Source organism: Delphinus delphis, chromosome 3 (genome assembly GCF_949987515.2).
Source record: "Delphinus delphis chromosome 3, mDelDel1.2, whole genome shotgun sequence".
Lineage (NCBI taxonomy): Eukaryota > Metazoa > Chordata > Mammalia > Artiodactyla > Delphinidae > Delphinus > Delphinus delphis.
In genome coordinates, this window is record NC_082685.1 from 50,892,962 (window position 1) to 50,919,947 (window position 26,986).

At 38.5% G+C, this 26,986-nt stretch overlaps 1 protein-coding gene across 1 annotated transcript in view; it reads left to right on the top strand.

Moving 5' to 3' along the window:
• Positions 1–916: 916 nt before the first annotated feature.
• Positions 917–26,986, top strand: part of LARS1 (leucyl-tRNA synthetase 1) — a 65,182-nt gene continuing 39,112 nt past the window's right edge. Inside the window, exons 1-12 of the mRNA XM_060008609.1 lie at positions 917–1,060; positions 7,763–7,881; positions 9,628–9,715; positions 10,112–10,192; positions 12,342–12,479; positions 14,886–15,047; positions 15,685–15,797; positions 19,776–19,839; positions 21,795–21,862; positions 22,210–22,435; positions 23,499–23,586; positions 23,669–23,745. Of these exons, the coding sequence (XP_059864592.1) occupies positions 1,055–1,060; positions 7,763–7,881; positions 9,628–9,715; positions 10,112–10,192; positions 12,342–12,479; positions 14,886–15,047; positions 15,685–15,797; positions 19,776–19,839; positions 21,795–21,862; positions 22,210–22,435; positions 23,499–23,586; positions 23,669–23,745 (1,230 nt within the window). The 5' untranslated portion in view covers positions 917–1,054. The remainder of the gene's footprint in view (positions 1,061–7,762; positions 7,882–9,627; positions 9,716–10,111; positions 10,193–12,341; positions 12,480–14,885; positions 15,048–15,684; positions 15,798–19,775; positions 19,840–21,794; positions 21,863–22,209; positions 22,436–23,498; positions 23,587–23,668; positions 23,746–26,986) is intronic.

Here is a 26,986-nt window from a genome sequence, read left to right on the forward strand (position 1 = left end):
TTTATTAAAAATTTTTTTCCCACTATTCCATTAGGAAGACACACTTCTGGGCTGGGCACACCTCCACCCCTCCAAGTGCTTTGTAGATCCTTAATGATTATTTATTGAATTAATAAAGGAATGCATGTGAGAGTAACTAATCTGACCACCAGAAAGTGAAAGTCTTGGATCAGCACTTTTCAATACATCTTTGTTTGATGATGGAAATGTTCTATATCCGCACTGTCCAGAGATATAGTAACAACTAGGCACATGGACTTTCCAGCACATGAAAAGTGGCTAGTGCAATTGAAGAAATAAAATTTAAACTTTACTTAATTTTAATTAATTTAAATAGCCACAATGTGGCTGGTGACTAGTACTTCAGACAGTTCAGTCTTGGTTGGTGACACGGATGAAACAGTCTGAGCTTGGCACTGGAACCAGGTGGAAGGCTTCCAGCCTCTCCTTTAATAAAATGGAGATTGTTAATAAATGGCTACAAAATGTCTAAATTCTGGACTTCTGAATGCCACCGACAGTGATAAATATCTGTGCACAACGGCAACGCATAATTAGCACCTCAGTCACTGAGGACGAATACACCTTGCATCCTGCCATCCTGACAAGACACCCAAACCAGCTCCATATGGTGAAAAGGTTGAACGCCGGCTATCCCCACGTCAGTCAGGGAGCACTCGCGGCAGTCTGCGACACCGAACTGCATCATGGGCTTTGTAGTTCAACATGCTCATGACGTCACTACCGGGTCCCCTCTGAGTGGCTTATCGGGTACACTTCCGTAGCCTGTTTTCCTCTGGGAAATGTAGTCAATAGATGCCTGTAGGACGTGGGGTTCAGGGGTCTGGGAACTACGATTCCCAGCAGGCTATGAGATGCCCCCGGAGGTACTTAATTAGTGAGCCCGTGATTGCCTCATAAGGTGCGAAGTGTGTGCTTTAGTGTCGTGGTAGGCCTGGCTTCGCAGAGAGGGAGGGGAAAGGTTGTAACCACTCCTTTGAGGGGGATCACCGAAGTCACCGTCGTGGGTTTGCACAGTCGGACGGGCGGCGCCATGGCGGTGAGTTTTGGCGGGAAGAGGGTCCGTTAGGCCAGGCCTTGGAACCCGGCTGGTTACCTGCTTTCGCCAGAGTCTAGGGGCCCCATGTGGTAGCCACTGTCCTGAAGGGAAGAAATCCTTTTCTAAAGAATGGGGAGGCCTTGCCTCCCACGTTTAAGGCTTGGCTGTTGTGAGGATGTGCCTTTTCTTGCTAGCTGATGAGCGAGGCCCTGATATCTTTAACTTTGTAGACTATTTCATGTCACGTGTGTTATTTCACCAAAGTTTCTAAAAACTAATTTGGAGAAAGAGGAGTATGTGACATTGATTTATCCTTTCAACAAAAATTTTTTGAGCGCCTCTTTGTAAAGTAGACAAACATTTCTGCATTCATGGTGTTTACGTGTGTGTGCGCTACATTCTAAAGTATGTGGTAAAATATGTCAGGTGCCGGTAGGTGCTATAAACAAAAAAAAACAGATCAGGAAGGAGTAGATCAAGAAAGGCTTTGCTGAGGTGGCATTGTGGCAGAAGGTAAGGGAGCAAGCCATGCAGCTATACGGAGGAAAAGATTTCCGGGCAGAGCCAACAGTGTGAGTGGAGTGAAAAACAAGGAGGGTTGTATGTGCAAAGGACTGTCATCCAGGGGGAGGTGATGATGATGATGACGTGTGTGTGTGTGTGTGTGTGTGTGTGTGTGTGTGTGTGTGTGTGTGTGTGTGTGTGTGTTGGGGGGTAGTGGGTGGTGGTTGATTGGTGGGTGGATGTAGGTCATATAAAGCCTCGTAGGTCCTGATTGAAGAGTGTGATCAAGAATGAATGGGAAGAGAGAGACTGGAGATAATGAGTATGAACAACTCTTCTGAAGAATTCTATAAAGGAGAGCAGAGGAATGGGGTAATAGATGAAGGTTAAAAGAGGTTTTTTTTGTTTGTTTGTTTTTGTTTTTTTTTTTAAGGACAGGAGAAATTATATAGTGGTTGTATGCTTATGGAAATTGTCCTGTAGAAAGGGAAAACTGTTAGAGAAAAGTGATGTTCCTGTATAGAATAGAGGGTGTGAGATCAGATCTACTAAGAAGTAGAATTTTAATTCATTTGGTCCCATTCTGGAGCTCATTCTCTTAATTATTGTACTATTTGCAATTGTAAACTATGGGGAAATTTCTTTTGCAAGCACCTTCCTGTAATGAAAGTTTTCTAACTCTGGAAGAAACCTTACCAATAGTAAAGAGTATAAGATAATAAACATGGAGTAACATGGATATAAAATTAGTTTTTATATTATAATTGTATTTGTAAAGAGCAAGCAATGTAATTTCCTTCATATCATCGGAATATTTATTTTATAGAGGTTTTTTTTAAACTTTTTTTTTTTTTTTTTTTTTTTTTGTGGTACGCGGACCTCTCACTGCTGTGGCCTCTTCCCGTTACGGAGCACAGGCTCCGGACGCGCAGGCTCAGTGGCTATGGCTCACGGGCCCAGCCGCTCCACGGCATGTGGGATCTTCCCGGACCGGGGCACGAACCCGTGTCCTCTGCATCGGCAAGTGGACTCTCAACCACTGCGCCACCAGGGAAGCCCGGTTTTGACAGTTTTAATACCTTTTAGTTACATGTCAGGCTTAGACCTGGGGATTTGTTGTAATAAAGATAATAGTCAACTTTAAATTTTTTGTTTTAAAATTTTTCATTTGGAAAATTTAAATAGTGAACAAAGTAGAAATAATAGTGTTATGTACTTCCATGTGCCCATCACCCAACTTCAATAATTGGCAGTTCAGGGCCAATCTCGTTTCAGTCGTACCTTCCCCAGAACCTCCTCCTCCACCTGTCAGGATTCATTTTAAACAAACTGAAGGCCTGTATCATTTCATCCATACATATTTCAGTAAGTTTTTAAAATATAATGAGATATTCTCTTAAAACATAACCACAATGCCATTTTGACATCTGATAAAAAGCACGTGATGTCTAGTTGTCTCTCTGTGATAATGGTTAGCATTATTGAGCATTTACCATGGGGCCGGCACTATGCTAAATCCTTCATGCGTATTATCTCTTAATCCTCATAATAATAGTACAAGGTAGATATAATTATTATTCTCATTTTATAGATAGAGAAATGGAGGCTTAAAGAGGTTAAGGATCTTGTCTAAGTTCTACAGCCAGTGGTGCTAGGATATGGCCAGAGTACTAAGAGAAAGCAGAAATAAAAGTCAGAAGATGAGGGTTTTTGTCCAGCCTGACCATTTGCTGGCATAATGATCTCTGAGCTTCAGATTCATCATCTTTGTTTTGTTTTGTTTTGTTTTGCGGTACGCGGGCCTCTCACTGTTGTGGCCTCTCCCGTTGCGGAGCACAGGCTCCGGACGTGCAGGCTCAGCGGCCATGGCTCACGGGCCCAGCCGCTCCGCGGCATGTGGGATCTTCCCGGACCGGGGCACGAACTCGTGTCCCCTGCATCGGCAGGCGGACTCTCAACCACTGCGCCACCAGGGAAGCCCTAGATTCATCATCTTTGAAATGGTAATCACTGGTCTGCCCACTTCTTAGGGCAATTGTTGCCCACCTCTTAGGGTTGTTGTTAAGATCAAATAAGTTAATGTGCATAAAAGTTTTAAGAACTGCAGAATACTATGAATATATGGAAGAGTTTATTATCTAGTTCAGTGGTTCGTTACTGGGGGTGATTTTGTCCCCCAGAGAACATGTGGTCTGGAGACTCTGGATTATCACAACTGGGGGTGTGCTACTGGCAGCTAGTGGGTAGAAGCCAGGCATGTTCCTAAACATCTTGCAGTGCCCATGACAGCCCCTGAAAACAAAGAATTATTTGACCCCAAATGTCAGTAGGGCCAAAGTTTAGGAACTTTGCTCTTGTTAAATAACCTTTTAACTAGTTAAAATGATCAATTGTTGGGAATTTCCTGGCTGTCCAGTGGTTAGGACTCTGTGCTTTCACTGCTGAGGGCATGGGTTCGATCCCTGGTCAGGGAACTAATATTGCGCAAACCAAGCAGTGCGGCCCAAAACAAAACAAAATGAAACAAAATGAGACAAAACAGCAAACCAATTGATTAGTTGAGCAACCAATGAAGAAATTGAGACTCAGATTGATCAAGTGACTTGCTCAAAGTTATACAACAAGTTGATGCTGGGGTCAATATCAGATTTCATTACAATTGACCTTTGAGTTTTGAGGAACAAGTTCTTCTGAGAAGCAGAGACCTCAAAGAAGAGCTTTTGTGTATTTAGCACGCTCAGTACAGTGAAAAGAAACACATAGTTCTAAGTAACTTGTGAAGACTGTTGCTTTCATGGGTGGTTGATGTCATTTTTAAGCAAAAAATATTTGTCATGTAACTTCTGTGTCTATTAGCATTGGATGTGGTGCTGAGGTGACTATAAATGTTCTAAAAGTTGCTGTCTGCCAGGAGTTTACAACCCAGTTGGGTAAATATGAGAGATTATTTGGTTGCATGCAGTGGAAGCCAACTCAAGTTGGTTAAAGGAAAGAGGAATTTACTAATGATACAGTGGGATTTCATATGACGCATGACCCTAGGATAGGAGGTACAACAAGGCTTCATGAGGCCTTAGATAATTTTGCCTTTGTGGGCTGCTTCCTCTGTAAAAAAAAAAATATATTAGAAATTATCTTTGACAACTGTGTTGTATAAAGACAGATATATTAATATTATCTATTAAAGATTTTTCTTCTATCCAAAAGTTTAATTTTTTCTTCTGATTCTAAAAGATATTAAAATATTTTGTTGAGCCCCTAGAAGTATTGTGGGCCCTAGGCAGTGTGCCTGTTCCACCTACAGATTAAGTTGGCTATTAGGAGTTGTACAGGCTGTTTTAAGGGCCAGGTGGAAGTGACTTACTTTCTTCTGCTCAAAACTCCTTTGTCAGAACCTAGTCACATAGCTCCAATCTGTGAATTCTCCTGGAACCATGGAAGAGTATGCTTAACTGCCTTTGCTGCACTACCCTAAGTAAGGTTGGGCGTCTGTTGCTGAGTAAGAAAGGGAGGGAATGGATATCGCATAGGCAAACTGTCGTCTCTGCCATAGCTTTTTTTCAAATGGTAGTTCTTGCATGTTAAAATTGAAAACAGGGGTCAGCATGTATAGGAATAGAGAGACTTACTTATAACTTACAGGTTACTTGTTAAAAAGAGGATTTTGCAGTAAGAGGGGGCCAAGGAGCTGAGGGTCTAAGTGAAGTTGGTTGGTAGCAGGAATGGAAAAGAGTGAATAGATGGAGGGCCTTATTCTTTCTTGGAGAAGGAAATTCCTTATGCAGCCACATTTAGTTTTATGGAAATTCTTGGGAAGGAGTCCAAATTGCTTAGCAACTTGACTCAAATATGCAACCCAGTTCTTAGTCTTAGGTTATTTTGTTATGGCCATGGTATGCAAAAGCTGGCAGTGTTACTCATTTCTCTTTTTAAATCTTTAAATGTTCAACACATATTTGAGAGCTGCTACAAGCTTAGACATTGAGGATATAATGAGAAATGAGGCACAGTCCCCACTGTGAACAAACTTATAGTCCTATGGGGAAGATAGACTGATACTGATACTGCGTGATTAGTGCTATCATAGAGGTAATACTGGTAGGTAGGAATATATTAAGAATGGTACCTGATACACTCTTGGGGAATCAAGGCAGGTGATCAGCTGGGACCTGAAGGATGAGGTAGCCAGGCAAAGAGATTGGTGGGGTATGAGGGCGGGGAGAATAGCTTGAACAAAGGCCCAGAGGGGAGAGAGGGAGCTTGGCACGCTTGGGAAAGTGCAGGTGGCTTAATAGGCCTGGAGTGGTGGTGAGAGGGAAGAGGGAGGGGCCTGGCAAAGATGAGATAAGAAGGGCCTTGAGTGCCAGGTTTAAAGTATGGACTTTATCCAGAGAGCAGTAGAGAACCTCTGAAGAGTAATTGACTTGGTCAGATTTGTGTTTTGATGTAAGTTCTACTCACAGCAATTACGATCTGGTCAGGATTTATAGAAATAAAAAATTTACTTGTCATTTTTATTTTCCTTTGGTACTAGAGAAACTTATGTCCATGACTTTTCAAATGTGGAATTCTTTCTTATTTCCTCTCTGCCTTTGTGGCAGTGTTCTTTTAATCCATCATTGCACCTCCCCTTGTAAGCTGACATTTCATCTTTCTGTTGCTTGTCCTCTTCTATCTTAAACTTGCTTAAAAAAATAAAAAGGAATAGTAAACTTGATTTACTAATCAAATCCTTTGATTTAAAATAAAGAAAACTAAAGGAATTCCCTGGCGGTCCAGTGGTTAGGACTCTGCGATTTCAGTGGGGAAGGCTGGAGTTCAATCCCTGGTCAGGGAACTAAGATCCCACAAGCCCTATAGCATGGCCAAAAAAAAAAAAAAAAAAAAAGAAAAAAGAAAGAAAGAAAAAAAATATAAAACTGAAAATAGTAAAACAGAGTTGACAACTCTATGGTAGATTTGTACTGAATCTTACCCAATTTTAGTACTCTTATTTTTATTACATAATACACAAGGTATATTTAAGATAGTTATTGAAGAAATAGTGGTAAGTTTAGGGTTTTTTTTAATTGCACAGAAGTCCTGTTTGCATAGTACTTCAAATTTGTGTAACCATTTTTAAAAATAGCTGTCTAAAAATCCAGTATATCTGTGATATGAGTAGAAAGCGTGTTTTAAATAGTTGGGTGGAAGGACAGAGGGAGACATGACATGACTTGGCAAGGTCACTTGCCCTGTAGGTTGTAAAGGTATTCAGTATACGTAGAACCAGGGTATTTTCTCATTTGAAAATGCTGCAGAATCTGGAAATGTTAGCATGTAAGAAGGGGAAGAAAATCTAATTTCGGTTCAGATAATTTTGTACAAGAAAATAAAATTCTAGAAACTAATATTAAGTTTTCAAAACAGAATTAGATTGTGTATGGTCCATTGGTATCCAGCTTTCCCAGTTGCCAGTTACATAAGTCCCATGTTCCACCTCGGCTGTAGCACATGTGCTTTTAGTAGCTGATTCTTTTTCACAGAGTCACATACTGAGAGGGAAGTTCTAATCCTTCTTCATTTTCAGAGTTAGAGTGATCACGTATGTTTTTTCCTTTTATTTTCATCCAAGTGTGGCATAAGGGATGATGGGAATGTTGCCAGGTAGATCCAATATGCTGGAGGCATGTTTGCCGTTCTGTTTCATTTTAATTTCATATTAATAGCCTGTTAACCATTTTGGAGAGAAGTTCTTCATCAGTTTCCTTGAAAAAAAAGAACACGCAGATGACTAATCCTCTCTCAGCCTCTACCCATTAGGCCTCACCATCCTCCTTTGGTGGGCATAATTGCAGCTGGGCAAGCAGGCACTGCACCATCCTATGCTTTTCTAAGTATTCATCTATTTTAACTAAATAGGAACATTTGACAACGGTGTTATATTGTAGTATCTAATTAAAAACAAGTATTTCACAGCTTTTTTATGTATTTAAGTAATTCTTTAGTCATCCCTTTGACGTCTGAAGTGGATAACCCTATCAGGTCATGATAGCCCTAATTTTTAGTCTTACTCATTTAAATTTAAAGATAACCATGGAAAAATTAATCTGTCAATAAACAGCTCAGTTCTGTGTGAACCCAAATTTTTTTTCTTTTTTTTAAAGCAAGTCTGCTGAAATATAGAGTGTATTAGTCTATCTCTTTTGTGTCCAATAGGAAAGAAAAAGAACAACCAAAGTGGACTTCTTGAAGAAGATTGAGAAAGAAGTCCAACAAAAATGGGATGCCAAGAAAGTGTTTGAGGTCAATGCATCTAATTTAGAGAAACAGACTAGGTGAGTAATAGTTTGTGAAACTCTACACCTTGTGTTTCCAGAACCATTGGCTGCAGAGACTGCTCTGTGGAAGGAATAAGGCAGATTGTATTTACAATGTCTGAAACAGGCTGAAGGAGGTAACTTCCACTTTCTCTATTTCAAATTAGCATCCTCTTTCCTATGGAATCTTAAAGGATTTTTTCCTACATAAAGTTTTTTTAAAAACTAATACTTTTCATAGTTAGACAAAGGAAAATGTTTTGAAGTTTTATCTTTGCTGACTGATAATAGCAAGTCATTCTGTTACAGAGATTCATATTATAGTGATAATTATCTCCAAAGGCACAGATTATAAATTTTGAAGGATTTCTGTATTTAAAGATCTTATTTTATAAATCTGTATTGCCTTGATGTTAAGAATTGTTTATTAGAAGACAGACCATAGATAATGATATGATATTGGGGAAAAACAAAGTAACTGCTGCAACACAGTACCACAGTAAATATATGCATCAATTATAAGATGCGTCACAATTTCAGATACGTTGGGCTGTAGAAAAATGTGCTTCTTAGAGTTGAGGAAATGCACTGACAACAATAGCAATAATAGCTAATATTGAACAGGTATTGTTCAGTATGCCAAGGCAATAGGAAATAGGCCATTTTTTAACATGCATATTCTCATTTAATGTTCTTAGTAACGCTTTAAGGTTACCAATATTTTAATTTTTGTTTTATTGATGAGTATACTGAGACACAGAGAGGTTAAGTAACCAGCTTAAGATTGCATGGCTAGGAATTGACAGGGCTTGGACTTCTTATCAGGACTTCTGATTCCAAAGTCTATCCTTGCTACTAAGCTACACTCTAATGGAATTTTTTTTTTTTTTAAGAGAGGAAAAGAATTTGCTCTACTACAAAGTCTCTGGTGTTATACTTTAAACTATAATTTGAAGTTTCTGTTTGATTCTAGAACTTTGGTCAAATCTAAGGTAATTTATAACACTGAACGAAAAAAGCTCACGAGTGAAACTAAATGATGTATTGTTTAAAGGCATAGACTTATGTGCAAACTATTCAAAAACAAAGGAATGACAAAAGTAAATTTCAAGATAATGGTTCTGTCTGGTGGGAGGGTGGGGAGTAGCACACGGGTAGCTTCAGTGAGTTCATAAGTTGGATGGTGTGTTTACAGGTGGTCACTTATGAAGTGCAGGTGTGCTTTATAACTTACATATGTCTGTCAGATACACTTGATTCATAGAAAAAAGGAGTATAACATAATACATTAAGCAGCTTTAAAAAGGTGCTTTTTAAGGGAATTTACCACATATCATGTAATTTTGAGGATATTTTATTTTACCTGAGAGGCTTTGAATTGCTTTATATATATCTAATGAAAGCATATCTCATTTAATCAGTAAAACAGTAAATTAATTCAGTCTCCCTATTAATTTTTTTTTTTAGTATATCATTTTTAACTCAGTATTTTAGCTTAAGTTAAACCTCCAATATTTGCTACAAGGATATTTAGTTTTTTAATAGCCACCTATAAATATCTTAGTTTTTCTAAATCAAAAACAAGTTTCAATTTTAGAGAGCTTTTAATTTCTGGATTTATAAATTTAATTTTCAATGTCTGTTAAATAACTAAAATTTAAACAAGTTATTTATAGTAAGTGTCCCCATGACCCCACCCTTAATTGTAAAAAGAATTTAACATTTTCTTTTTTGTACTTTCTTTTTTACATGATTGTTTTGCAGCAAGGACAAGTACTTTGTAACCTTCCCATATCCATATATGAATGGGCGCCTTCACTTGGGACATACATTTTCTTTATCCAAATGTGAGGTAAAGCTTCCTCTATGTTTAATATAATGGGATGGGAGGGTCTTTAATAAATACTATTTTTAAGAAAATAGCATCTATAGAATTTATTTCCTGTAAGGGAACTTAGAATTCCTTAATTTTAAGCATGGTTTTTATGTTAAAGTAATTTAATTTTTCTATTTTCACATGCTGTATGTGTGTGTGTGCAGGGGTCTAGGTATGTATACATGTTCATAAGTAATTTCTAGGTTGGTGAAAAGACAGAAAAAAAAGGATAACTTTGCAATGACTATAAAATCTAACTGGTATTCTAAAGGAAGATGTGAAGAGGAAAACTCATGATCTTTGTGAAAAGTCAGAATTTTGTATTCGTCTAGCATTTAAATTTGTAGTTTAAATTGAATTTTTTTTCTATAGTTTGCAGTAGGGTACCAGAGATTGAAAGGAAAAACTTGTCTATTTCCCTTTGGTTTACACTGTACTGGAATGCCTGTTAAGGTAAGATTGCTTTTGGGATTGCTTTGTACTCTTTTTAGCTTAGAGCAAATTAAGCTTAAGTTAAACCTCCAATTCAAGAGCTTGAAATAGGATTTTCCAATATGTACTTCTGTATTACGTTAGAGTGTTTTTTGAAGTGAACTGAATTTATTATCATGAAAATTAATTTTTAGAAAACATTTGGAGAAGTGCTTTAAGGGCACACATTAAGGTCTAAGTGATTTCTAAGTAATGCTGATATCTTTTGGTTCCTTATGTATTCATATTTCTGTTTTAGAATTAGATGATAACTACTAACAAGTAAAATGGGCAGTGTTTTGTGCATTCATGGCATATATAGGCTGTTGGCATAAAATAATAAACAATTCTATCATATTTTGGTCATTTTTGCAAGTGTCTTAAATTTGTCATAAATTCATAATAAAAATAATTTTCAATAAACGATGGGCAAGAAAACTACAGTTGAAAGGATTCCCTAAATCCTTGGGACTTGGGAAATATATCTCATTTCTTTTTATTCTCCAGTCCTTTATTTTGAAAAATGTCCAACCTATAGGAAAGGTAAAATGATAATGCAGTGAGCACCCATGTACCCTTCACTTACAGTTACCAAGTATTAACATTTGCCACAGTTGCTCTAGTTCTGTCTCTCAACATACAATACATGCACACTTTCTTCTCCCTTTTTGTATGAATTCATTGAAAGTAAGTTGGCAGACATCATGACGTGTCACCCCTAAACACTTCAGCTTGTATCTGTTGAGAACAAGGGCATTCTTCTACATTGTCATAGTCCCATTATCCACTCCACGAAATTGAGCATTGATGTATCCTTTCTGGTGGTTTTTTCCTTTTTATTTTGTGGATCACACTTTGCATTTGGTTATCACCAGTACTACATTGATGAGGTTGGAACTTCCCACTGTATCACATCAAAAGTCATATAATGGCAACTTGTGTCATTTTAGTGATATTAAGTTAATAACTGCCAGATTTCCTCATTCTAAAGGTAACTTTTCTCTTTTCTAATTAAAAACTAATCTGTGGGATGATACCTTAAGAGCCTCTGAATATTTGGTTACCCAGTAACTCAGTGGTTTTAGCATCCTTTCATTATCTTTGTCTTTCAGTTATTGAATTTGTGGTTGTAAAATGATGACTTTCTAGTTGTCTCATTCTTGTTAGCTGAAATTCTTCATAGAAGTGTCCCCTCCCTTTTTTTTTTTTTTTTTTTTTTTTGGTACACGGGCCTCTCACTGTTGTGGTCTCTCCCGTTGCGGAGCACAGGCTCCGGACGCGCAGGCTCAGTGGCCATGGCTCACGGGCCTAGCCGCTCCGCGGCATGTGGGATCTTCCCGGACCAGGGCACAAACCCGCGTCCCCTGCATCGGCAGGCGGACTCCCAACCACTGAACCACCAGGGAAGCCCTCCCCTCCCGTTTTTGAAATTCACAATTCTATATTTGTATTTTTCTCATAACTTTAACACTGTCTACTTGGTGTCATCTTTGTTTGTGACAGTGGACTTATGGTACAGCTGAAAAGAGCTGGGGTTGAAAATGCAGGTTCATGTTGTTAATTCTGCAGCTTACTAGCTTTATAACCTTGGATAAATCCCTTCATCTTTCAGTGTTTGTATTCTAACTTAATGTCTGTCCTATCTACCTAAATTTCAGAGTCAGGTTTTTCTTTTAAATAAATAAATTTATTTTTTTATTTATTTTTGGCTGTGTTGGGTCTTCATTGCTGTGTGCGAGCTTTCTCTAGTTGTGGCTAGCGGGGGCTGCTCTTCGTTGCGGTGCACAGGCTTCTCATTGCAGTGACTTTTCTTGTTATGGAGCATGGGCTCTAGGCACGTGGGCTTCAGTAGTTGTGGGCACGCGGGCTTTAGTAGTTGTGACATGAGGGCTCTAGAGTGCAGGCTCTGTAGTTGTGGCGCACGGGCTTAGTTGCTCCGCGGCATGTGGGATCTTTCCGGACCAGGGCTCAAACCCGTGTCCCTTGCACTGGCAGGTGGATTCTTAACCACTGCACCACCAGGGAAGCCCCAGAGTCAGTTTTAGTTGGCCATAGAAACAACAACAGAACTCAAATTGTTTCCACCTTGAATTTTTAACTTTACCATCTCTAATGTTGTGTTTTTTTGTAGGCATGTGCTGATAAATTGAAAAGAGAAATAGAGCTTTATGGTTGCCCCCCTGATTTTCCAGATGAGGAAGAGGAAGAAGAAGAAATCAGTATTAAAACAGAAGATATAATAATTAAGGATAAAGCTAAAGGAAAAAAGGTTTGGTGGTTTGATCATACTTATTTTGGTTGAAGTTTTATATTTATATTTGTCTGATTTATATGTACATTCCCAGTACTAGCATAGTACCTGACACATAAAAAATACTCAGTAATTTTTAAAAAGTAATAAAGCAGAATTATCTTTCTCAGTTTTTGATTACCTTTTTTTCCCCTTTTTACTTTATTTTGACATAATTTTAGACTTACAGAAGAATTACAGGATTGTACAGGGTTCCCTTAGAATCTTAACCCAGTTACATCTTATATAACCATGGTACAGTTCTCAAAACTAAGAAACCAACATTGAACAATACTGTTTAAGAAACTACATACTTCATTTGGATTTAACAGTTTTTCCTTAATATCCTTATTCTGTTCCAAGATCCAGTCCAGAATCCCATTTTGCATTTCCTTCTCATGTCTTTTCTGTCTTCCATGATCTTGGCACTTTTGAAGAGTACTGGTCAGATAACTTATAGAATGTCCCTCATTTTGGGTTTGTCGAATGCTTTCTCATGAGTAGATTGAGAGGTGATGTGTCTTCAGTGCATCATATCAGGGAGTATAAGATATTGATATATCTTATTACTGGTGCTGTTAACCTTGATTATTTGGTTTGGGTGGTGTCTGTTAGGTCTTTCTCCTGTGAAGATTTTATTTTTCCCTTTGTAATTCATGTTTGTTTTGAGAGAGATACTTTGAGGCTATGGAAATAATACCTTGTTTCTTTTTTTGTTTTTAAACCATTGCATTGTATACTTTATATTTTAAAGACTTTTATTTATTTTGGCTGCATTGGGTGTTAGTTGTGGCACTTGGGATCTTCATTGTGGCATGCAGGATCTTTTAGTTGTGTGTGGTATGTGGACTTCTTAGTTGTGGCATGCGGGCTTCTTAGTTGTGGCATGTGGACTCTTAGTTGTGACACGCAAACTCTTAGCTGTGGCATGCATGCAGGATCTAGTTCCCTGACCAGGGATCGAACCTGGGCCCCCTGTGCTGGGAGTGCAGAGTCTTACCCACTGGATCACCAGGGAAGTCCCAATATCTTGTTTCTTTTTATATATTTGCTCACTAATTTTAGCATTCATCATTGGATCTTCCCTGCAGCGGTTATTGCTGCATATTTTGTTCTAATGGTGATTTTCAGTTTCCCTCATTCCTTCTACATTTATTATCTGGAATTCTTCTCAAAGGAAAAGTTGTTCTTTCTCCCTCATTTACTTATCTGTTAATTTCTTTTTTATATCAGTGTGGAATCATGCATATTTATTTATTCTTTGGGTTATAATCTAATCCTATTGGGTTTTTTTGAGTTATTGTTATTGCTCAAATTGTTCTAGCAATGGCCATTGGGGGAATCTTTTAGGTGGGCTCCTGTGTCCATTTGACATGCCCCCATCTTTTTTCTTTTTTCTATTTCTTTCTTTCTCTTTTCTTTTTTTTTTGAGCACTTCTATACATTCAGGTGCCACAAGATGCTCCAGGCTCATTTTGTATTTTCCCTGTTTTAGCCCCAGAGTCAACCACTTTTCCAAGGAGTCCTCTTTCCTTTTATTGAAATATAGTATTTAGAAACTAAGTTCCGAGTACTAGTTATGCTCATTGTTTCTAGGTCCTCTCAGTAGAAAGAGCAAGGAAATATATGTATGTCTACTAACCCACTTATATGTACGTGTCTGTATTTATTTCTTTATACATTTAAAAAAATTTCTTTATATTTTTTAAATGAGTTTTTTTTTAATTAATGTAAACTCTTCCTTCCTTCCTTCCTTCCCTTCCTTCCTTTCCTTTCCTTTCCTTTCCTTTCCTCTCTTCCTCCTTCCCTCCCTCCCTCCTTTCCTCCATCTCTCTCTCACTCTTCACAGTGTATTGTTGTGTTGGTTTGACAAGTGCATGGAGTCATGTTTCTACCACCACAGTACTATACAGAACAGTTTCCTCAGCCCCCAGATTCCTTGTCCTACCTTTTTATAATTCAGCCTTTTTGCCTACCTCCAGTCCCTGGCATGTGGTTACCTTTTTGATATTGGTAAATATTGGAAAAGGAGGAAACTCTTGTTAGCAGCTTATTCATAACTAAAAAAGATGCATATGGTATTTGAAAAAAGGAAATAGAGAAGGTTTGGTGCTAAGATCTTATCTTTGTGATGGTAACTTTTTATGGTTCCACCTCTGTATTGATAGTTATCTTTGGTGTCAGAATCCAGGTATCAGACTATATGGTTTGGCAAACAGAACAGTACATCCAGATCCTGCACTATTCTGACATGTCAACAGTATTGTTTTAGATTTTAAAAAACTACCAAATAGGATTATTCGCTTAAAATTACTGTGGTCCTGGAATTTGTTAGCCAGTTGTTAGTTATTCTTTGATGGAGTTTGGTTTTGCTGTTATTTTCAGAGTAAAGCTGCTGCTAAAGCTGGATCTTCTAAATACCAGTGGGACATTATGAAATCCCTTGGTCTGTCTGATGAAGAGATAGTCAAATTTTCTGAAGCAGAATATTGGCTTGACTATTTCCCACCACTGGCTGTTCAGGATCTGAAGAGAATGGGTTTGAAGGTATGCCCATCACCCCCAGAGTTTAAGGATATATGAAAAATACATTATATTTGTGTGATTGAATGAGATTTGGACTACCTCTTAATTTAGAATAGTATATTCCAGTAATGACTCAGTACTGTTATTGTCAGATTAGAACCACATGGGCCTCAATGTAAGCAATGAAGTACTTCAATATTTGTTGTTTTGGAATGTATATACATATATTAACAATTAGTAGAAAGGCATTCTATTCAAAGAATATGAAGAAGCCCACAACATTGTAAATCAACTATACTTCAATAAAATTAAAAAAAAAAAAAAAGATAAGAAGAAGCCCAAGTGTAGCTTGAATATTTAGGGATACATAAAGGTGTTATGTAAATGCTCCTTCTTAATTTCTTATAATTCCTGTATGTTTAATAGGTAAATGTGTGTGTTTAAAAACTTACATATTAAGCACAAATTAACATAATTATGACGTATTATATATTTAATAGGTGGAACTTGAAATTTTTTGGTTTCCTTTGATATTTTTGATATAATTCTAAGTTGGAAAATAAGGAGTAGAAGAGTAAATAATTGATTCATGGGAATTCCTGTTCATAGAGACCATATAAATTTCTCAAAAATTACCTTTTCCTTTCTCCTTCTGTAGGTAGACTGGCGTCGTTCCTTCATCACCACTGATGTTAATCCTTACTATGACTCGTTTGTCAGGTGGCAGTTTTTAACATTAAGAGAAAGAAGTAAAATTAAATTTGGGAAGCGGTGAGTTTGTTGTCCTTCGGTATAATAAAGTAAAAATCATGTAATTCCTGCATTATAATTCAGTGTGCCCCAGAGCTTACTTTTTTCCATTATCTTTTCTCTTTTTATAATTTCTCTTTTTGTTCTCTTGTTTCCTTTGAATTCCTTCTTGTTTGGCTGGTGTCTCAGTTTCTCTGAGCTGCTTAGTGTTTGTGACAAATAGAACCAGGGAGAATAGGGGTCTCACTAAAGATTCCCTCTTATGTTCTCACTAAAGATTCTCTTAAGTATTCTAGCCAAGTAGAAAAATAAATTTATTTGTGTTTTAGTTTATCTTTTTGCTCTATAAAATCTTCTATAAAGTTCTTCCTTGATTATATGGATTAATTAAAAGCAATTTGCAATTTTTTTTTAGTTTTTGAATTTTATTTTATTAATTTTTTTATACAGCAGGTTCTTAGTAGTCATCCATTTTATACACATCAGTATATACATGTCAATCCCAATCGCCCAATTCAGCACACCACCATCCCCACCCCCATAGCGGCTTTCCCCCCTTGGTGTCCATACATTTGTTCTCTATATCTCTGTCTCAACTTCTGCCCTGCAAACTGGTTCATCTGTACCATTTTTCTAGGTTCCACATACATGCGTTAATATACGATATTTGTTTTTCTTTCTGACTTAACTTCACTGTGTATGACAGTCTCTAGATCCATCCATGTCTCAACAAATGAACCAATTTCATTTCTTTTTATGGCTGAGTAATATTCCATTGTATATATGTAACACATCTTCTTTATCCATTCGCCTGTTGATGGGCATTTAGGTTGCTTCCAGGACCTGGTTATTGTAAATAGTGCTGCAATGAACATTGGGGTGCATGTGTCTCTTTGAATTATGGTTTTCTTTGGGTATATGCCCAGTAGTGGAATTGCTGGATCATATGCTAATTCTATTTTTAGTTTTTTAAGGACGCTCCATTACTGTTCTCCATAGTGGCTGTATCAATTTACATTCCCACCAGCAGTGCAAGAGGGTTCTCTCTTCTCCACACCCTCTCCAGCATTTGTTGTTTGTAGATTTTCTGATGATGCCCATTCTGACTGGTGTGAGGTGATACCTCATTGTAGTTTTGATTTGCATTTTTCTAATAATTAGTGATGTTGAGCAGCTTTTCATGTGCTTCTTGGCCATCTGTATGTCTTCTTTGGAGAAATGTCTATTTAGGTCTTCTACCCACTTTTGGATTGGGTTGTTTGTTTCTTTAATATTGAGCTGCATGAGCTATTTATATATTTTGGAGATTAATCCTTTGTCCATTGATACGTTTGCAAATATTTTCTCCCATTCTGAGGGTTGTCTTTTCGTCTTGTTTATGGTTTGCTTTGCTGTGCAAAAGCTTTGAAGTTTCATTAGGTCCTATATGTTTATTTTTGTTTTTATTTCCATTACTCTAGGAGGTGGATCAAAAAAGATCTTGCTGTGATTTATGTCAAAGAGTGTTCTGCCTACGTTTTCCTCTAAGAGTTTTATAGTGTCCAGTCTTACATTTAGGTCTCGAATCCATTTTGAGTTTATTTTTGTGTATGGTGTTAAGGAGTGTTCTAATTTCATTCTTTTACATGCAGCTGTCCAGTTTTCCCAGCATCACTTATTGAAGAGACTGTCTTTTCTCCATTGTATATCCTTGCCTTCTTTGTCAGAGATTAGTTGACCATAGGTACGTGGGTTTATCTCTGGGCTTTCTATCTTGTTCCATTGATCTGTGTTTCTGTTTTTGTGCCAGTACCATATTGTCTTGATTACTGTAGCTTTGTAGTATAGTCTGAAGTCAGGGGGTCTGATTCCTCCAGCTCCCTTTATTTCTCTCAAGACTGCTTTGGCTACTCGGGGTCTTTTGTGTCTCCATACAAATTTTAAGGTTTTTTGTTCTAGTTCTGTAAAAAATGCCATTGGTAATTTAATAGGAATTGCATTGAATCTGTAGATTGCTTTGGGTAGTATAGTCATTTTCACAGTATTGATTCATCCAATCCAAGAACATGGTCTATCTCTCCATCAGTTGGTATCCTCTTTAATTTCTTTCATCAGTATCTTATAGATTTCTGCATACAGGTATTTTGTCTCCGTAGGTAGGTTTATTCCTAGGTATTGTATTCTTTTTGTTGCAATGGTAAATGGGAGCGTTTCCTTAATTTCTCTTTCAGATTTTTCATCATTAGTGTATAGGAATGCAAGAGATTTCTGTGTATTAATATTGTATCCTGCAACTTTACCAAATTCATTGATTAGCTCTAGTAGTTTTCTGGTGGCATCTTTAGGATTCTCTATGTGTAGTATCATGTCATCTGCAAACAATGACAGTTTTACTTCTTCTTTTCCAATTTGTATTCCTTTTATTTCTTTTTCTTCTCTGATTGCCGTGGCTAGGACGTCCAAAACTATGTTGAATAATAGTGGTGAGAGTGGACATCCTTGTCTCGTTCCTGATCTTAGAGGAAATGCTTTGAGTTTTTCACCATTGAGAATGATGTTGGCTGTGGGTTTGTCGTATATGGCCTTTATTATGTTGAGGTAGGTTCCCTTTATGCCTGTGTCTTTTGGTTGGAGCATTTAATCCATTCACGTTTAAGGTAATTATCGATATGTATGTTCCTATGACCATTTTCTTAATTGTTTTGGGTTTGTTTTTGTTGGTCCTTTTCTTCTCTTGTGTTTCCCACTTAGTGAAGTTCCTTTAGCGTTGTTGTAGAGCTCGTTTGGTGGTGCTGAATTCTCTTAGCTATTGCTTGTCTGTAAAGCTTTTGATTTCTCCATCGAATCTGAATGAGATCCTTGCAGGGGAGAGTAATCTTGGTTGTAGGTTCTTCCCTTTCATCACTTTAAGTATATCATGCCACTCCCTTCTGGCTTGTAGAGTTTCTGCTGAGAAATCAGCTGTTAACCTTATGGGAGTTCCCTTGTATGTTATTTGTTGTTTTTCTCTTGCTGCTTTCAATCATTTTTCTTTGTCTTTAATTTTTGCCAGTTTGATTACTGTGTGTCTCGGCGTGTTTCTCCTTGGGTTTATCCTGTATGGGACTTTCTGCGCTTCCTGGACTTGGGTGGCTCTTTCCTTACTCATGTTAGGGAAGTTTTTGACTGTAATCTCTTCCAGTATTTTCTCAGGTCCTTTCTCTCTCTCTTCTCCTTCTGGGACCCCTATAATGCGAATGTTGTTGCGTTTAATGTTATCTCAGGGTCTCTTAGACTGTCTTCATTTCTTTTCATTCTTTTTTCTTTATTCTGTTCCGCAATAGTGAATTCCACCATTCTGTCTTCCAGGTCACTTATCCGTTCTGCCTCAGTTATTCTGCTATTGATTCCTTCTAGTGTAGTTTTCATTTCATTTATTGTATTGTTCATCTCTGTTTGTTTGTTCTTTAATTCTTCTAGGTCTTTGATAAACATTTCTTGCATCGTCTCGATCTTTGCCTCCATTCTTTTTCCGAGGTCCTGGATCATCTTCACTGTCATTTTTCTGAATTCTCTTTCTGGAAGGTTGCCTATGTCCACTTCATTTAGTTGTTTTTCTGGGGTTTTATCTTGTTCCTTCATCTGGTACATAGCCCTCTGCCTTTTCATCTTGTCTGTCTTTCTGTGAATGTGGTTTTTGTTCCACAGGCTGCAGGATTGTAGTTCTTCTTCTGCTGTCTACCTTATGCTATTTTCATTTTAAAGGCAAATTTATATTTTACAGTCTTCTGTTTCATACCATAAAGCCAAGATCAGTGAACATTTTTCAGTGGTATTACCTTTGATGAAGGCAGAAAGCTTTCATTAAATAACTGTGTTGGCAGTAGAACTCACCATAAAAGCATAAAAATGATGTAGACATTTGCTCAGTTAGAAGTTTTAGTTAGAAGAAATATTGTGATGGTTAGTTGCAACACTGGCAAATATGTTAGGATAAAACTTGTATGTTATAATAATATTTGTCACTTACTTATTTTTTAGGTATACCATTTATTCTCCAAAAGATGGACAGCCTTGTATGGATCATGACAGACAAACTGGAGAGGTAATTATTTGTGCCATAGAGTAGGTATTGTAATAATTCTTTTTTTTAATAAATTTACTTGTTTGATTATTTTTGGCTGTGTTGGGTATTTGTTGCTGCATGTGGGCTTTTCTCTAATTGTGGCAAGTGGATGCTACTCTTTGTTGTGGTGTTTAGGCTTCTCATTGCGATGGCTTCTCTTTGTTGTGGAGCATGGGCTCTAGGTGTGTGAGCTCTAGGCGCTCAGGCTTCAGTAGTTTGACACGCGGGTTCAATAGTTGTGGCACATGGGCTTAGTTGCTCTGTGGCATGTGGGATCTTCCCAGAGCAGGGCTTGAACCCGTGTCCCCTTCATTGGCTGGCGGATTCTTAACCAGTGTGCCACCAGGGAAGTCCCTATTGTAATAATTCTTAATGTGGGCATAGAGTTTAAGAAATAGATTAGAAATCTAAAAATCACTTTATTTCAGTGCTGAGGTGTATAGTCATGATACTCTGGTGGCTGTTAAGCCAGAGGCAGAATGTCATCATAGGTACCTGTATCTTGTCAAGGACCTTGCTACTCCAAGAGTAGCACTAGGTTCAGTTGCATCAGCTTGTGTTAGAAAAGCACATTTTTGTTTGTTCGTCTGTTTTTTGTTTTTGTTTTGTTTCTTTGGCTGCTGTGCCTGGCTTGTGGGATTCCCCGACCAGGGATCGAAGCCAGGCAACTTGGTAGAGAAAGCGCAGAGTCCTAACCACAGGACTGCCTGGGAAATCCTAGAAAAGCAGATTCTTGAACCTCACTCCCAAATTGCTGAATCAGAAGCTCTGGGGGTGGGGCCTAGGAACCTGTCTTAACGTGTTCTCAGCGTGATTCATATGCCTGCTAATGTTTGAGAAGAACTGCTTGGAGAGTGCACTGCTCTAAAAGGAGAGCATGAGGAAAGGTAATGAGATATGTGGTTAACTGATGTACGCAGATTCCATTTATACTTGCTTTGGTCACATGCCTACTTACTTATTTCCAAAGTACTTCCAGCCATGCATGACATCAGTTCATTCTACATTCCTGTAGGACACATTCGTGACATTATTCCTTGTAATACTTGAATGAAGTAAGGGTAAGTCATTTGCCTAAAGCCTTGGCACAGTAAATCAACAGCAATGCCAGGATCTGAACTTTGCAGTCCCTATGAGTGTGTCATTCTTTGTTACCACCTTTGAACACGTTTGTAGTCTAGCAACTACCTTTCAAAATCAGCCTTCAATTATGATGTAACTTATTTGACAGAAATGAGTGTTAATCAAAATTTTGAAAGATTTGAGGGCCTTCAGAGGCCCAGTTTACTATGCTAAGTTTTAATATAGTCAGTGGTAGCAGTATCCTAAATTTCAATAGTACATCATAGTTTTTCACAGCATTTTCCTATCATTATCTTAGGTTTTCCTCAGGACAGTCCTGTATGAGTCACAGCACAGTTATTTTACAGATGAGGAAAAGAAGGCTCAGAGTGATTGTGACTCCTTGGGTCAAGCCACAACTGAGGGCCCAAGCTAGGTTTTGAATGCACATCATCTGACCCCTGGTCCAGTGTATGTCTGTGATGACTGCTCTGTAGGATTGATGTTGGTTGTATCTTCTAACTGCCATTTTGGCAAACACTATTTTGGCTGATTAATCCAAGTCACTTCATTTTTTTTTCCCGCTGTTCTTCCCTCTCAAGGGAGCTCTTAGCAAATCTTACTTAGTACAGTCTGGGCCTCCTTGATCGGTTTTGGTCTGGTGTGGGGTGGGATGGTGGTCTTCAAGTCATTTTTACACATTAGGCTTCCATGTGGTCAGCACACCACTGGCAGTCTCTTCATTGGAAGAAAGAATTATTCTAACAATGCAGGAACCCATCTTAGAAATTTGAATCAGATCTGTCACATAGATTAGTAGGTGTAATCCAAGCCTTTCTTTCTCCCTTGAATTTTTGTTTTATTTTGTTTAGGGTGTTGGACCTCAGGAATATACTTTAATCAAGTTGAAAGTGCTTGAGCCATACCCATCCAAATTAAGGTAGGTTTGCTACCTACCTTAATAGGTAGAAGAATTGTTGCTTCATCTTTTTTTTTTTTTTTTTTTTTTTTTTGCCGTACGCGGGCCTCTTAACTGCTGTGGCCTCTCCCGTTGTGGAGCACAGGCTCCGGATGCGCAGGCTCAGTGGCCATGGCTCACGGGCCCAGCTTCTCCGCGGCATGTGGGATCTTCCTGGACCGGGGCACGAACCCGTGTCCCCTGCATCGGCAGGCGGACTCTCAACCACTGCGCCACCAGGGAAGCCCTGCTTCATCTTTTTGAAATATCAGATAGTTGTGATGGAATCCATAATGTTTTTTGCATAAATGTATATTTTTTCTTCCTAGTGGCTTGAAAGGGAAAAATATCTTCTTGGTAGCTGCTACTCTCAGACCTGAGACCATGTTTGGACAGACAAACTGTTGGGTTTGCCCTCATATGAAGTACATTGGATTTGAGACAGTGAATGGAGATATATTCATCTGCACCCAAAGAGCCGCAAGGAATATGTCATACCAGGGCTTTACCAAGGACAACGGAGTGGTGCCTGTTGTTAAAGAGTTAATGGGAGAGGTAAGTTGGGTAACAGACTTTATTTTAGTGCATGAATTTAGAGGAAAATGTCAAAAATGAAGCTTGAGAAAACATGTAAAAAAACCTTTTAATTGAGGTATACATTACAGTCAAATGTGTTAAGTCATAAATGTGTATATTTTTGGTGTGTTTTTTTCCTGTTCTTAAATGCAACTTTTTTCCATGTTAATTTGAACAGATTCTGGAATGAGGAAAATGGGTGGTATAAATTTAAAAATAGCTTTCAACCTTTAAGGCTATTATTATATTTAGCCTTTATCCTATATGACTATAAATTCCATAAGCAGCTTATGTATATTAATAAAGTGGAAGGGTGGGAACTATATGGAATTGAAAAGTGCATTCCTTAGGTAAACAAGCAGCTGCAACCTGTTTGTGTGTTTTGTTTTGTTTTTTTTTTTTTTGGCTGTGCCGAGCGGCATGTGGGATCTTAGTTCCCTGACCAGGGATTGAACCTCAGCTCCCTGCATTGGAAGTGTGCAGTCTTAACCACTGGACTGCTGGGGAAGCCCCGCAAGCTGTTTGTTGATATATGAGAATATGGGTCCAGTATTATCCGACCTTCTGATTTTTTCTTTTAAGATACATCTTTATAATTCAGTTTGTCTTCCTAATTATCATTTAAAATAGAGATACAGTATTCTATCTTGTTGATGTTTCATATTTTATTAAGTGATTTTTTTATCATTTAAAGTTTTAGTTGTTTCCAGGTTTTGCTAATGTAGTTAACACAGCATTGGGGAGATTCTCAAAGAAAAAACAATTCTTTTTCCTGTGAGGTAAATTCCTAGGATTGGATTGCTGGGTCCAAGTTGGATTCCTATATTGTTTTCCTCAAGCAATGTATAAGTGTACTAATTTCCTCACAACCTTGCAAGATTTGGGTATTATAATTATTTTCAATTATTTTTAGTCTAGTAGGTATAAAAGAATGAGTGCTGTTGATTATTAGCTTCTCAGGGCTTAAAATGTTAACATTGTTTTAAATTTTAATGATTAGAATAAGTTACTTCTGTTTTATGCTGATCTTTTTCTTACATAGGATATTCTTGGTGCATCACTTTCTGCGCCTTTAACATCCTATAAGGTGATCTATGTTCTCCCAATGCTCACCATCAAGGAGGATAAAGGTAAAGAGTTTATTTCTTTCTAGAAATTCTTTGTGAAACACATTCTGGTTATATTAGTTAATTCTACAGTTTCTTTTATAAGGTACTGGTGTGGTCACAAGTGTTCCTTCTGACTCCCCCGATGATTTTGCTGCCTTCAGAGACTTGAAGAAAAAGCAAGTGAGTATCTGTGTTTCATGTTCCTATTTCCTCTTCATCATCTCATTGGTTAGGTACCACTGAACTAATTATTGGATTAGGCTAAAAAGCTATGCATGTATCTTTGAAATGCTACCTTTAACCTGTTCCTTGATATTTATATGTTTTTCTATGATTTGAATTTTAAATATCGATGTAAAATTTATAGAATCTTTTTCTTTTTTTTTTTTTTTGGCTGTGCTGTGTGGCATGTGGGATCTTAGTTCCCTGACCAAGGATAGAACCCACGCCCCACTGCAGTGTAAGCGTGGAGTCTTAACCACTGGACCGCCAGGGAAGTCCCCATAGAATCTTTTTTCTTTTTTTTTTTTTTTTGCGGTACGTGGGCCTCTCACTGTTGTGGCCTCTCCCATTGCGGAGCACAGGCTCCGGACGCGCAGGCTCAGCAGCCATGGCTCACGGGCCTAGCCGCTCCGTGGCATGTGGGATCTTCCCAGACCGGGGCACGAACCCGTGTCCCCTGCATCGGCAGGCAGACTCTCAACCACTGCGCCACCAGGGAAGCTCCCCATAGAATCTTTAAGACTTATTTTTTTAGAGCAGTTTTAGGTTCATAATAAAAATCGAGAGGAAGGTACAGAGATTTCCCATATACCCCCTGCTTCAACACCTGCATAGCCTCCCCCATTATTAGTATCACTCACCAGAGTGGTACTTTTTTTTTTTTTTTTAACTGAAGATGAACCTACATTGACACATCATAATCACCCAAAGTCCGTAGTTTACCTTAGGGTTCACTCTTGGTGTTGTACATTCTGTGGATTTGGACGAATGTATAATAACATGTGTCCATCATTATAATACACAGGATTTTCACTGTCTTAAAAATCCTCTGTGCTCGGGCTTCCCTGGTGGCGCAGTGGTTGAGAGTCCACCTGCCGATGCAGGGGTCATGGGTTCGTGCCCCGGTTCGGGAAGATCCCACATGCCGTGGAGCGGCTGGGCCGCTGAGCCTGTGCGTCCGGAGCCTGTGCGCTGCAGTGGGAGAGGCCACAACAGTGAGAGGACTGCGTACTGGAAAAAAAAAAAAAAAAAAAAAATCCTCTGTGCTCTTTTTGTTCGTCTCTCCTCCCTCCCACCCCTGGCAACCACTGATCCCTCCCTTCCTTTCTTCCTTCCTTCCTTCCTTCCTTCCTTCCTCCCTTCCTTCTTCCCTTCCTCCCTTCCTCCCTTCCTCCCTCCTTCCCTCCTTCCCTCCCTCCCTCCCTCCGGGTCTTAGTTAGGACACGTGTGATCTTCATTGCAGCATGTGGGATCTAGTTCCCTGACCAGGGATCAAACCCTGGCCCCCTGCATTGAGAGTGTGGAGTCTTAACCACTGGACCACCAGGGAAGTCCCCACTGATCTTTTTTTTTTTTTGCGATACACGGGCCTCTCACCATTGTGGCCTCTCCCGTTGCAGAGCACAGGCTCCGGACGCACAGGCTCAGCGGCCATGGCTCACAGGCCCAGCCGCTCTGTGGCACGTGGGATCCTTCCGGACTGGGGCACGAAACCGTGTCCCCTGTGTTGGCAGGCGGACTCTCAACCACTGTGCCACCAGGGAAGCCCCCCACTGATCTTTTTAATTGTCACTGTAATTTTACCTTTCCAGAAAGTCATATAGTTGGAATCATACAGTATGTAGCCTTCTTAGATTTTCTTTCAATTAGCAATATGTATTTAAGGTTTCTCATGTCTTTTCATAGCTTGATAGCATATTTCTTTTTAGCACTAATAATATTCTGTTGTCTGGATGTACATTTATTCATTCACCTGATGAAGAACATCTTGGTTGCTAACAAGTGTTGGCAGTTATGAGTAAAGCTGCTGTAAACATCCGTGTGCAAGATATTGTATAGACAACTCTTTTGCGTAAATACCAAGGAGTGCGATTGCTGTATCATATGGTGAAAGTATGTGTAATTTTGTAAGAAACCACCAAACTGTCTTCCAAAGTGGCTGTACCATTTTGCATTCTTACCAGCAATGTATGAGAGTTCCTGTTGCTCCACATCCTTGTCAGCATTTGGTATTGTCAGTTTTCCAGATTTTGGCCATTGTAATTGGTGTGTAGTTATATCTCATTGTTTTATTTTGCATTTTCTTGATGGCGGATGTTGTGGAGTGTTTTTTCATATGCTTGTTTGCCATCTGTGTATCTTCTTTGGTGAGATTTGTCTGTTAAGGTCTTTGGCTTATTTATTTATTTATTTTAAATGAGTTGTTTTAATTACAGGTGGTACAGAATTCAGGATAGAACCAAGATTTAAGAACACATTTTGGCAGGCTTCTCTGGGCTGGGTTTATGCAGGTCTCATAGCTAAGGTAGAAATGGCTGAGAAGAACTAAAGACAAGATGAGCCACTGTATGATTTTTTTTTTTAACAAAAGTTTATTCTTAAATGTACAATAGGTTCCAAGACAACACTTCATTCTAGCTATAAGTGGCAACAGATACTATGGCAGGGAGTCCAGATGTTTAAACAGGAATGGAATTAGGATCATCATTGCCTCAAACACAAGGAACAGCTTACTTTTTGCCAGATTTTTTAATAACACCTGTGGCTAGGGGGGCCTTTCCCTGCGGCCTTCGCTTTTAGCTCCTTGAGTTTCTTCTGCTCCTCCTTCTGTTTCTGCTTGAATGCCTTACCTTCCTTGTGTATCTCCTTGGCTTGCTTTTTGGCGTGCTTCAGGGGCTTCTCCTCGCCACCTTCAGGGCCCAACATGGTGCCTGCCACCCCTTCCCCAGAGCCTGCTCCCGGAAGCCTTATTTTTTAAATCAGGTTGTTTGTTTTCTTATTGTTGAGTTTTAAGAGTTCTTTGTATATTTAAGAGTCCTTTATCAGATGTGTTTTTTGAAAATATTTTTTCTCAGTGTGTGGTTTGTCTTTCAATTCTCCTGATGTTGTCTTTTGCAGAGAAGAACTTTTTAATTTTAATGAAGTCCAGCTTATCAATGATTTCTTTTATAGATTATGTCTTTGGTGTTGTATCTAAAAAGGCATCACCATATGCGTGGACATTTAGGTTTTTTCCTGTGTTATCTTCTAGGAGTTTTATAGCTTTGTGTTTTACATCTAGGTTCATGATCTGTTTTGAGTTAATTTTTGTGTTGAGTGTCAGGTCTGTGTCTAAATTCATTTTTTTGCTTGTGGATGTCCAGTTGTTCCAGTAACATTTGTTGAAGAGACTGTCTTTGCTCCATTGTATTGCCTTTGC